We start from the raw sequence: 13,804 nt of genomic DNA, 5'->3' as shown, positions 1-13,804 counted from the left end.
TACTGACTACGATTTGCTTGTTCCTTCAGTGTTATACACTAGTGTCTCTTGACCATCAATGGGTCAGCTGTCAACCAGAAACCATACCAAGAGGACCAAAAATACATTTGTGTGCATGAGCCCTTAGGAGTAGTGCCAAGCCAAGTCTGGATGACAAAGTGGTTCAACTCCTACTGCCTATAGAATAATCAATATCTTGTCAATGACCCTGTCAGTAATTGTTGTAGTAATCGTTGTAGAAATGAGTGTACCTCTTCTCTAGCCATTCAGATGAAAATCTCTCCATAAGTGTTCATCATGTGTGAAGACATAATAGGCACAGTTCTTATGCTATTGCATCTTTTATCCTGCCAGAATCACGCTGTCTTTCAGAACAAATACGAAACATAACGTGTGTAGTGTGTTGTATGTGTATGATAAATACCAGGCTGGCATTAAAAGAATACAGTAGCACCAACTTTCAGCACTGAGCTTCAGCAAAGCCATGTCAAGGAATAGGACAGCCCAACCATTTCTTGTTCAATTTCCTAATTTATTGCTGTACGGTGATGAGAGCAAATGACTATATTGAATTGCACATAATTGCAGTAAATGACTGCATTTGTCTTCAATCAGGAAAGTGATCTTTTGATGCCAAAACTCATAGGGGGAAGGCAGTGTGCATATTTTTCTACAGTGTTTTTTCTTGTGACCATTGACTTCAGGCATCAATCAATTAAAGAAACACTATTAAAAGGTGCCTATCAGCAGTTTTGACCATGCTAAACTACTGACAGCACTAGGTAGTGGCTGGAGAAAGCAGGACATACATACATAGTGTGGAGCTGTTATTATCATGAGTAGTGAGAATATGAAGTTTTATTCTGCTAGATTCTGCTCCTACAAGAAGTGCTTTTTCTCCTCTGCATTAAAGGGGTTATCCAAGTTCTATAATGCACCCCATATGCCCGGCCCCATCACAGAGGTTATGCTTATTTCACTTCGTGGCACTCATGGCGCTTCTCATACCGGCACAGCCGCTGCTGCACCTCCGTGGGGGGGGGGGCTCAGCCAATACCAGGCCACGACGGGAACAAGCCTCCCCATCGCCACCTGCAATGCTGAGGAGGCTTATTCCCGTCGCAGCCTGCTACTGAGCAGTTTATAGTTAAGTTCTGCCTCCAAGGCATTTACAGCAGTAGAACCTGGCAGAATAAAGGTTCATATTCACACTACTTTTGATAATAAATGCTCCACAAAAGGTTTGCCCTACTCTCCCCAGCCCTTGGTTATTGCTGTCAGCAGTTTACCATGGTCAGTAATGCTGACAGACACCCTTTAAATTAAAATACATATAAACCCATTTGCCAGAATTGTGTTCGATATTCTTAAAGGGGTTGTCTGAAATGTTTTATTAATGGCCTATCTTTAGGATAAGCTATCAATACATAATCACCACAGAAAGAAGAGGCACTTCAATTAAAGCTGCAGGACCAGGCAGCTCCTTTCTTCAGCTTATAGGCGGGAGTACACCATGCTGTGATGGCCGATAATTAAAGTCACAGACAACCCCTTCTTTGTGGATTAAATCAGTGCAGAATAGGGTCTGTTAGTGTATTCTCATTCAGAAAGGATTGGCTGCCATGGTAACCGATCGGAGCCCCAGCGATAACTGGGACTCCGATTGGAAATGCCGCTCCGCTGCCACCAATGGTGGGGGGGAGGGGGGTTGTTAGCCTGTGGCCACTGCCACCAATGCTTTTAATACTGGGGAGGGAGGGAGGGGGGGGTCGCACTGGCCACCAATGCTAATACTGGGGAGGGAGGGGGGGCGCACTGGCCACCAATGCTAATACTGGGGAGGGAGGGAGGGGGGCCTGAGGGGTTAATTGTGCGGATCACAGCCCCCTGTAAGAGATCGGGTGGTGCCAGGCAGCAGGGGGCAGTCATGTACACAGTTCTTAGTATATTCTAACTTGAAGCGTCCCCATCACCATGGGAACGCCTCTGTGTTAGAATATACTGTTGGATCTAAGTTTTCACGATCTTGAAAACTCCGATCTGAAAAAGCTGTTATGCAGGCTACGTATGAACTGTTATGCAGTTCAGCTGTTCTGAACGGATACCATCGTTTGCATTATAGGTGCGGATCCGTCTGTGCAGATACCAGACAGATCCGCGCCGAACGCAAGTGTGAAAGTAGCCTAAGTAATTCAGACTGCTGCTTAGCTGCAGCATGAGCTAATGATGAGAGAGGAGGTGTGTCTCAGACTAGCTCAGACTTTCTGTAGGCACTGTAGCTAAACTGTGGTCACAGCTCTGCTCTAAGGGAGCAGAACTAAAATGTAGCAAGGATCAAGATCTAAGGAAAGTTAATAGCTTTATCATCCCCTGTAGATGCCAATTTACCTATCGTTTATTAGCGCCTGACTGGACAGTTGCTTTAAATTAATTGTCCTGAAGTTGGCAACCAGAGTGTTGTTGGCTTGGCTACATTCACTAATGGCCATTTATATGATAACTGAATATATGGAGTAATGTTAAGAACTTTTTTTTTGGTGCTTGTCTGTTCAGGTAATTAAAGATCCTGTTGTTTCTGATATCTCTCCAGGTGAGCCGACCACATCCCGGGGACTCTTCTCTCTTGATCCTGTTTGTGATTGGTGGTGTCACTGTTTCAGAAGTCCGGATGGTTAAAGACCTTGTATCGACTCTTAAACCTGGTGTTCAGGTACTATTATATCAATAGCATGTAAATTATATAATGCTTAAAGGGGTTTTCCAGGTGCTTAATACTGATGACCTTTTTAATACCTGATCAGTGGGGTTCCAACACCCGCAGCCCCACCAGTTTGAAGAGGCTTCAGTGCTCCAGATAGCCCAAGTTCTCCTCGAAGCGTATTGCAGCTCAGCCCCATTCAGTTCAGGTCACTGGCCTTGGAAGAAGCTGCAGCGCTCACTGGATTGCCGCGGTCTCTTCAAACAGTTAATCATGGGGGTGCCGAGGGAAGGACCCCCACCGATCAGGTATTGATGACCCATTCTGAGGATAGGTCATCATTATTACACATATTTATGCAAAAGCTATGTAACATGGTAGTGTAGTTTATATTTCGATTCCTGTCTCTGTGAGGTAAACAACCTCCATTCATTTCTATGGGAATTCTGGAGATAGTAGAGTGCTGTACTTGGCTATCTCCGGAACGCCCATAGAAATGAATGGAGCGGCCACGCACATTTCAGTACATTTCAGTGGATGGGGTACTGGGCCCCTGTTCTTGTGATTGGTGGGGGTCCCAATGGTAGGACCCCCACTGTTCTAATAGTTATCCACAGGATAGGGGATAACTTTGAACAACTGGAATACCCCTTTAACTAGAATGCTGGGGAAAAAAGTGTTGTTTGTTCACATGTACAGTACATGCTGAACACCTGGATAACATGGAACCCAGTTACTGCAGTCATCTCCTGACGTGGCTTCTCCTGACATAATAAGTGCAAACTGTCCAGCATCAATGCATGGATGTGCTGAGATGCAGGGAAGCACATAAACTGAAGAGGCAATACTGCACAACATCACGTCTTTCTTAAAATTCGCATGAAACCCAACAAGATAAAACTAACAGGACGCATTTCAGGCCACTATACTATGACTTGAAATATTTACACGTCTATTGTCCTGTATGATTTTTTTATGCAATACTGGCTATCACTGATCACTTGGGGTTAGAGAAACCGAATCTGCTTCTTTTTGAAAAGGCACAACACTTATGCTTCCAGATTTGTATTAGGGCTCATGCACACTGCTGTAAGTGTTTTGCAGTCCATAAATTGCAGATCTGCAAAACACGGATCCCGACCAAGTGCATGCCACCGTTTTTTTTTTTTTTTACTTCTTTAGAAATGTCTCATGCTTGTCTGCAAAATGAACAAGAATAGGACATGTTCTATTTTTTGCTGGGCTGCGGAACGGACATACAGATACGGAGAACACATGGTGTGCTGTCCGCCTCTTTTGCAGCCCCATTGAAGTGAATGGGTCCACATCCCAAAAAATTAAAGAAAGAAACTACGGTCATGTACATGAGCCCTTGGCTAGTGTGGTCATACAATTCTATTCTAATGGTGCCCATACACCTTCAATAGCCATTGGCTACTTGCTTGTTTGGATGACCACTATCTTCCCCAACTACCCCATACGCATATACTCTCGGTTTTCAATGGTGGGAGCGGAGAAAGCTGCTGTCAGACACTTCTAGTGGCAGCTTATCTACTGGAGAGCAGAATGGGACCTCTTACTTGTTGTTTGTTCACCCCACCACTCCCTTCACCCCAGTTCAGTGCTTTCTTGTCCCTCCCAGCATTCTCTATAGATAAGAAGGGAAATGTGACCTATGAGGATGATATGTCCAACTCTAGAGCTTCCTTTAATGCTAGAGTGCTTGATCACCTGAAAAGGGAATATTTACAATCTGTCACATATTTGTAAGAGATCTGGCAGTGTAAAGGTGCTACCGATTGCCCGATAATTGAGTGAAATGCTTGTTCATCAATAACAGGATCCTTGGTGCGGACATCTAAATCATTGTTTGCCGGCAGCAGAACGAGCCATCCAAACGGCACTCTGCTGCCGGAAACAACAATTCTCTATGAGGGCGAGCAATGTCAATAGTTATTGCTCCTCTCCATACTGTGGAGGAGATTGCTGCATTTCAATGGAGTGGTCTCCTTCACTAACGAGCAGACAATTGCCGGGAAGGAACACTTCCTACCCAACAATCTTCTGCTCGGTTGAGCCGTGTAAAGGGACGTTTATGTTGTATCTGTTCTGTACAAGTTTACCGTGTTTAAAGACCGTCATGTTCCCTGGCAAATCATGCATAATCCCTTTGACTATGTTAATCGCTAAAATGGACCTGAGCTCTGGGGGGAGGAGGGTTCCTCCTCACATCCCTGATGGGATTAGAAGCTGGAAACATTTTTCTGTTTTATGAATTCCATAGAAGACATTTGTGACAAATCTAAGTGTAGATAGAAGCTACTAATTTAAGGATTGGTGTAATTCCATGGAGTAAAAATAGAAGTACTCCATTCCTAATCCCCATGATTGAATAGGTTTAGCAAAATGTTGCTTTTTCAGATGTCTCTGCCCGTGACACTTTCACACCTCTGCCCTTGGTGTCAAGAAATTTTCGGATCACTCTGTGATTGAAGAGTGAAGCTTATTTTAGTCATTATTTCTGGCTATGAGCTTAGCCCATGCTATGGTTTAATGGAATTAACTAGATATGTATTAATGCTCTTATTCCATTTTGAGATAGGAAAGCCCATTAGCCTTATCAGGAATGTATGCAGTTTTCTCCCTTATTTGATGCAGCAGGGAATCTAGATAAGCCTGTCTTTACATGGAAGGTGGTTATTTTACAGGTCCATATTTTATCTGCACATAATGTGGGGATGACACCTGTCGCTTCTGCAATATGCGCTAAGTACGGCTCAGACAAGATATGACATGGGCAACCAAATGATTAATGCATTGACGAGGTTTTCTGATCTTTGCTCTTCTTATCTCTCTCATTCCCATGAAAGACTTGTCTTTTCTTGTTTTAATATCCTCTTTTAGAAAATGTTATCAGTTTAAAAGATTGTAAAGGTTTTTGTCCCACCACCATTTCATTGAAGTACACATTCATGCAAGCCCACCACATGATATACGTATTTCTCCTGACTCTACCATACAGTGCTCAAATAATACTAATATATAGTGACCGATTAATCATGTTTATTTCATTGGCGGAAGGGTGGTCATTTCTTGTAGGAACATACAATTATGCATGTTCAAATCTAAGTTGGGATATGGTTCTTTGTCTATTTGGATGGTCTTGCACCCAAGCCTTGTGACCACCAAAAATCCTAAAGGGACACTTCTATCAAATTGTTTATCACATATTCTAAAACGTATATGTGTATTTTCTATGTAGTTTTTTTTTTTTTCAACAAAAACACTGAATGGATGCTTTTTATGGTTATCGTTTTTTGAAGCCTCGCCACGTATACTACTTCCTGTCCTGGCTCTTTGACTTCCTCTTTGTTTGGACGTTTACCAAGGAAAAAGTCTCACTTAGGACACATGTCACCAGAAAATGACCTATTGTTTAAATCACCTTTTTAAGCTTAACATATTTTTAAAGAAATTTTGGTAAAATGTTATTTTTAATTTTCCATGTCAATATCTATATAAAAAAAAAAAATGCAGTTTTCGTACTGGCCGCTAAAGCTTATATTAGATGAGTGGATAATCCAAGTAATTGTCCGGAAGGAAGCACTCCTTCCTGGCAATCGCCTGCTCGTGGGAGATCTGCTCCAGAGTATGGAGTGGAGCGATCGTTAATGCCATCACTCGTCCCCAAACTGATGCTGGCAGCAGATCCGGATTAGACAGCACTATGATGATTTTTAAAGATCATAAAAGAAAGATTCCAATCATAAAAAAAAATTCCAATTGCACAATAAACAAGTGGCTGCTCCTTCATCGGGTAATTGGCGGCAGTATTACACTGCCAGATCGTTGCTAACAAGCGTTATTACGCCTGATGTGTTTTGGCATGTTTGGCCATTGAAGTCTGTAGACGCATTAGATGGAAATGTCTGGAGATTCCACGACACTCGTATATGCCACAAACTTAGCCTTATTTTCATTGACCCATGTAATGATCCCAGATGCAAATTAGGGGACAGAAACTGGTTTTAATATTAGCATGGAGAGGGAAAAAAAGGTGTTCCCATCACTCCTGGATCTATTTCAGATTGTACATTACAAGGTTATATTTCCTTATTAAGAATGCATATAATCTGCACATGTAATAAGCTGGTAATTTGCGTGCCCTCTGGCAAGGATTATACAGTTCAATTTTACATTGAAGCCATGACATATTAAATAAGATATTTATCTGCAAATATGCATTCTTTTTGATGTTCTGCAGTGGAATTGGCTGGCTATTCACCAAACTTAGTCATGTAACCAGATAGATAGGTAGATGTATGTATATATATATATATATATATATATAATGCAAAAGAGAGTTAAACCAGCACCTTCAAACTATGTATAAAGGAAGTTCAGGTGCACGCTACCATGGCTGCAATACAAAAGCAAACAAGGACTACAAGTATCAGCACACTGCTTTATGCACAAGACATATGCAAACATTGAAAATATAATACATGTAAACTGTATTACTGCTATACCTACTATATGCAAATTAGAAGCTCTTTGTGCTCATTTTTGATCAAAAGTGTGTTGGGCCCATCTACCAGCGACAAGGTGGCTTCTAACAGACTGGACCTACACTGACAATCTTGCCTCTATTGGGCTTTGGCCTACAAAATGCAGGGCAATGTAGAATTCAGCTAGGAGATATTGTTATAAAAAGTCCTGGGGGGATGGGCAGGAGGGCAAGACAATAAGAGAGAAAGTTAGAACAGCACCGCCAAACTCTGTATAAAAAGGGAGTTCAGGTGCATGCTACCATGACTGACTGCAATGCAAACTCAAACAAGGACTTCAAGTAGCTGCACAATGCATTATGCACAAAGACACATGCAAACATTGAAAATATGATATCTATCTATCTGCACCCTCTTTGAATTCTATGGTTTTACATATCAGGACATAGTAAAAAAAACAACTAGTCTTTAAAAGGTCTTAACATTAGGTAAAGACAACCTCAGGTGAACTACGCACAACAGATTCCACCGTGCCATTATTATTCCACAAAAATAAAGCCAAAATGGAAAAGCCATGTGTGATAAACTAAGTACACCTACAGTAAGTACACCCAATGACACCCAATGAATCAATAGCTTGCAGAACCACCTTTAGCACAAGTAACTTGAAGTAATAGTTTTCTGTGTGACTTTATCTGTCTGTCACATAAACCAGATAGTAACACACATCCTTTTTCTAATCTGATTTTATTTTCTGATTATATATATTTTTTTAATTCTATTTCTGAACATGGTTATGGGGGCAGCCATCTTGCCTGAGCTGTTCTTAACAGCATTTACAAAACATTAAAAAAACTGCTTTATGGCAGCCCCGTGGGCCATAGACACAATGGTCCCTCCTGACCATTGTGTCTATGGCCCATGGGGCTGCCATAAAGCAGTTTTTTAATGTTTTGTAAATGCTGTTAAGAACGGCTCAGGCAAGATGACCTCATTGACTTCTATGGGAGAGATTACTAGGCATGCTCTGTGACCTGTGCAGAGGTCATTGTATAAGGAGGGAGTAGATAAGCTGTGATATGACCTATTGTGAATGGTGGGTCCTGTCTTATCTATTCACTGAGGTGATATCTCCTTATCATTACAGGCAGGATTAGAATAATATATAACTACAGTAAAGTGATCTGTACAGACCAAGAAGTGGTGCCCATTATTAGGGTTAGTGGCCAGTGTGAAAACTGCAGGAGTTTATAGTTTTTGTTTAAATATAGATATTGACAAGGAAAATTAAATATAACCATCAAAAATTCTTAAAAAATTGTGTTAAACTTAAAAACGTGATTTAAACAATAGGTCATTTTCTGATGACTCATTTCCTTTAAGTTCCTGCCACAACATTTCATTGCACCCGCTACTTACAAAAAAATGCGCTTTGTGGCAAAGTAATTCGGCGAATCAGCCGAATCAAATTTTTAAAGAAATTTGTTCATCTCTAGTTAGGAACATTTAACATGCTAACTGAGGCCTATAGAGTCTTACAGTAGATGTTGCCCTTGTTTTTTTTTTTGCAGTGTGTCAGAGCGTTGCACATTCTTACTTTGGGTTGAATTGACTGGGAAGATTGTCAATTGTCCTGAATGTATTCCACTTGTGAATGATCTTTCTCACTGTAGAATAATGGAGTTAAAATTGTTTGAAAATTGCCATGTAACCCTTCCTAGATTGATGGGCAGCAACAATTGCTTCTCTAAGGTCATTGCTGATAATTTTCCTCCTTGGCATTTGCGAGGAATATGGATTATTATTTACTGTCAGCCATGTTCCCACACCAACCATCTGCTGAAAGGTAGCAGTGGTAGTGAGCTCCATAGGGGGGAGGGCCCTGCTTCAAAGCCCAGCCAACTGGAAGAGAACTTCTTGCAGGCCACCTTTGTTTACATATTTCACCTCCATTCAGCCAGCCAGGAACCCAGCTAATGGAACAGGAAAAACTTCCCTGCAGGGGGTCTAGGCCATTCCGCAGTTCAATGCACATTATTAGACATCATGGAACCGGCGATTTATAAGGCATTATGAATCGCCCGTCCATCACAGACATAAACCAGATGCATATTTGTGTCCCTGTGGCCACGATGAACAGGCCCGTGGTCTGTGTTTCGGCCTAATAATACTCTACCATGGGTTGGTTTCTTACCCTATATAATCCCGTTAGTGGAACGAGCTTATATCAAACAAGAAACTGGTGGAAATCTTTCTGGGCTGAGAACACGCTGTTTAACTGGGGCAGTGAAAAGGCTCTCTCAGCTTGTTGCCTCTCTGTGCCCGTGTGGACAGTAGGAATCTGTGAAAACGGTACCAAGACTGACCTTACCCGCTCCTCCAGGAGGGTGTAACATCACGCCTTGGTAACCAGTGACCATACCGTATCCCGCTGCCTCTACGTAGTTGACGTCAGTCGGGGCACGAGGGGTGATATCCCTCACAGCATTGTATTAACACATTCCTGAATGTTCTAGACCAGCAAACTGCCAACGCTTCTGCTTTTATAGAGATAGTCACACTTGCTGATGATCAGTTAATCAAGAGTATTTGATTAGCAGCACCTAGCTGCTACTTACCCTCTTAATTCCAACGAAAGCAGTAAGGGTGTACTTCGGTTTTCACACAGCTTCTGCATTTTGGCCTAGTTTTTGTTGAATAATGACAGGGTGTAATTTGTCACGTGTTGTGCATCTGAGTTTGTAGTTACCTAATTTTAAGACCTTCTAAGTACCAGATGTTGTTTTCCATTATGTACTGATACCTAAAACCATAAAATTCAATAAAGGTGTACTTTGTTTTCTCATGACTGTGTATATACAGTAGTGTGCAAAACTTTGTCAAGTGTGAGAAAATTCTGCCAAGTAAGAATATTTTCAAAAACAGAAGTGTTAATAGTTTGTTTTTAATCAATTAACAAAGCAAATTAAATAAAGAAGTGAAATCTAAATCAAACCAATATTTGGTGTGACCACTCTTTACTTTCAGAACAGCATCAATTCTTCTAGGTGCCTTTGTACACAGTTTTGGAGAATTGACCACAGAGCTTCTGTGGATGTAGACTTGTTCAGATCCTTCTCTCTCTTCATGTAATCCCAGACAGATTTAAAGGGAATCTGTCACCTGCTTTTACCATTTTAAGCTGGCACCATCGCTATGTTGATAAAGTACCTTATTTCCAGCAGTCTTCTTTTCTACTTTATTTTGTTTTGTAGTTTTGATGTAAAAGCGATTTATGTTATGCTAATGAGGCTCCAAGGTGCCCAGAGGGGCGTTTTTTCTCACTCTCCGGTGCCCAGTGCCCAAGAACGCCTCCTGATCATCAAATAACCTTCCACAGCCCGGCAAACGGTTCTGCCCCCTCCCCACGTGATAGTCTACCTTATAGAAATGCCCCATCCTTCTTCCTGTCTGCGGCCAGAAAACTCGCGCAGGCGCAGTGCCGCCTGCGGCCTGCGCCTGCGCAATCATCAACGTCCTGAGGGCAACAGCGCTCAGGTTACATCACTGGGCTCGGCGCATGCCCAGTGAGGATTGTGAAGCTGTTGCCCTCAAGAGGTTGATGATCGTGCAGGCCGCAGGCGGTATTGCGCCTGCGCGAGTTTTCTGGCCGCAGACAGGAAGAAGGATGGGGCATTTCTATAAGGTAAACTATCACGTGGGGAGGGGGCAGAACCGTTTGCCGGGGCTGTGGGAGGTTATTTGATGATCAGGAGGCGTTCTTGGGCACTGCAGGGGGGCGTCACTGGGCACCGGAGACTGAAAAAAACGCCCCTCTGGGCACCTTGGCACCTTAGCATAACATAAAAAGCGCTTTTATATCAAAACTACAAAACTAAATAAAGTAAAAAGAAGACTGCTGGAAATAAGGTACTTTATCAACATAGCGATGGTGCCAGCTTAAAATGGTAAAAGCAGGTGACAGATTCCCTTTAATGATGTTGAGGTCAGATCAGAATGTCCCTCTTCATTATATCAGTTTTTTTCTACTCCATATGTACTCTAAACGTCATTTAGAGAGAATGGATTTCTTCAAAATGGTGGAGATATCACTAGATATACAAACTTATTGAGGAACGGGAACGTTATTGCGGACCCGGAAGTGCGGATGAATGAGTTCGCAATTCCGTTCCGCAAAATGCGGAACAGAATTGCGGACGTGTGAATGGACCCTTAAAAGTACTTTTTCTCTAGATTGAAGCAACATATCACTAAGAGAAAAACATCCTTACATTCAGCTTAGCTAGCCCTACAATACATTGTGCCTGGTTACATTTCCTGGTGACAGACTCTCTTTAATGTAGATGGGGGAGGGTCTGTTCAAAGCAGATAAGGCTGCAGAAAACAAAATGTACCTCATATTGTAGCTCTAAAGGTAGCAGCACTCACTTGACCAGACACGTTTAATGAACTCTACATGACCACATTTAGATATTCTTTTCCTTACATAGTACTGATGTATTCTACAGCACTACACTGACTGGCACCTTTACATGGCCACAGGGGGGGCTCACAATCTAATTTCCACCCACACTAGGGTCGATTTAATGGGATCCAATAAACTGGCAGTGTATTTTTGGAGTGTGAGTAAACTAGAGCATTCAGAGGCAACCCACACAAATGGGGATGAGCAAATCAACTTCGGATAAGACATCCGAACTCAATTCACATAAAACTTTGTTAGAATACTGTATGGAGCGATAAAATACATTTCTACTGTAAAAAAAAAAAACTTTTACCAAACTGGGTTTCAGTTCCAAGTGGTACCTTGGAACCAAACACGAGTTCGGTAAAAAGTTTTTTACAGTAGAAATACATTTTTAAAGTTATTACCCAATGTCTTGCGAGACTTTGCAAAGTAATAACTTCAGCTAATAGGAGCCAATACATTCTAATACTGTACGGAGCGCTCACTCTGTACAGTAGTCTAACAAAGTTTTATGCGAATCGACTTCGGATGTTTCATCCGAAGTTGATTCGCTCATCCCTACACACAAACATGGGGGTTATATACAAACTCCATGAAGATGTTGTCCTTGGTCGGGTTCAAACCTAAGATTCAAGGCAATAATAGTAACCATCACCATGCTTGCCATGTTTTAAAGGGAGCCTGTCGCCTACAAAAGGCACATTAAACTGCCGGCATTGCCTTCCAGATGTTTTCATCTTGTTTCTAAAGTTGGTTTGGTCTTTGCTGTCTGATGCGTCTTATCCGGCAGGCGGATGTGTAAATGAGGGTCTTGAAGTCAACAGGTTTATCGCTTGAAGTCAAGCTCGCAGTGCCCCCCGCTCGGCCATTAGCATTTGATTGATGACCCTGGTTTTCTTGGTCATGTCGGATTCCAGCCACAAGTCTTGGACATGCGCCGTGTCATCGTCTTTCCCGCTGTTGCGCATTGTTCCCTGCTGCTGGTACTTGCTTTCAGTGGCTCAATACGCAGGCACATGAACCTGCACCCGTGCATTGAGCCGCTGAAAACAAGTACATTCTGGCTGGAAAACCAGGGCCATCCATAAAATGGGGGTGAAGGGGGTGCGGCGAGCTTGAATTCAGGCGAGAAAGCCGCTACCCCCTTGACTTCAAGACCAATTTACATACCGCCTGTGGGGGAACAAAAGTCTTTTTTTGATGATTGGGCGCATCAGAGAGCAAAGACAAAACCAAATTTAGAAACAAGATAAAAAAACACCTTTAAGGTAATAATAGAGGATTAATGTGCATTTGGAGGCTACAGGTTCCCTTTACAGATCTCTATATTCTCCCAAATGAAGTAATTATAAGGGGGACAACAGATCATCTCTAAGACTCTGTTCACGTCGGAGGATCGGTTAGGAGCCGCCACTGCAGAATCCATCATAAATCCTGAATAAATTGATGTACCTTGTAATGACGCTGGTTAACTTCTTCATTTTAAAGTTTATCAGAACTCCACAAAGTATTTTTATCCATTCAGAACTCCATTTGCTGTGATTTATTTTTCCTCATTTGGGGTTTAGTGCAAAATCCCATAGCGATGTTTATATTTCTAAATGAATCAAACTGGATTTAACACGCCAGCAATGTCCTGTGCTAACATCTCTTTCTAAATTTCTCCCTCAATAGTCCTGTAGCAAAGACTTCCACCTGTGGCTTTGTCTGAGACCCCTGACACGCAAGCTATTATGGCATTGAAAAGCACAGATGGTGAATGAATTACCCACATAGAGTGATCGCTGTGAAATTTCCCTGGCTTTCTGTTAAGTTGAGGAAGATACCTGGATGTGCAGTGAAGTGTCTTCAAGAGTACAAATTAAATTGAGTTGAAATTATCCTACATATGTAGCTGTAAAATTGTTGTCGCGAATGCTACAAGCAAAGATTTCCGGCTGTTGACTCAGTGGTAGTATTTTTCATCTGAATATTCAGTAGCGACTGGAAATAGATGTTAAAATTTCTGTCAGGGGTAAATAGATTGAGAGCGTATCAGGTACACCCCACAGTGGTCAGTATTTCCAAACCACTGATATTGGGACCTGTGGGTGGAATTAGAGCTACTGCCAGTGACATTGTACCATACCC

At 42.1% G+C, this 13,804-nt stretch overlaps 1 protein-coding gene across 1 annotated transcript in view; it reads left to right on the top strand.

The window, feature by feature from the left end:
* LOC122941666 (sec1 family domain-containing protein 2-like) overlaps positions 1 to 13,804 on the top strand; it is a 554,683-nt gene that overhangs the window by 528,382 nt on the left and 12,497 nt on the right. Inside the window, exon 8 of the mRNA XM_044299083.1 lies at positions 2,591 to 2,710. Within this exon, the coding sequence (XP_044155018.1) occupies positions 2,591 to 2,710 (120 nt within the window). The remainder of the gene's footprint in view (positions 1 to 2,590; positions 2,711 to 13,804) is intronic.

Source organism: Bufo gargarizans, chromosome 1, assembly GCF_014858855.1.
Source record: "Bufo gargarizans isolate SCDJY-AF-19 chromosome 1, ASM1485885v1, whole genome shotgun sequence".
Classification (NCBI taxonomy): domain Eukaryota; kingdom Metazoa; phylum Chordata; class Amphibia; order Anura; family Bufonidae; genus Bufo; species Bufo gargarizans.
This window is presented reverse-complemented; position numbering and strand designations above follow the sequence as displayed.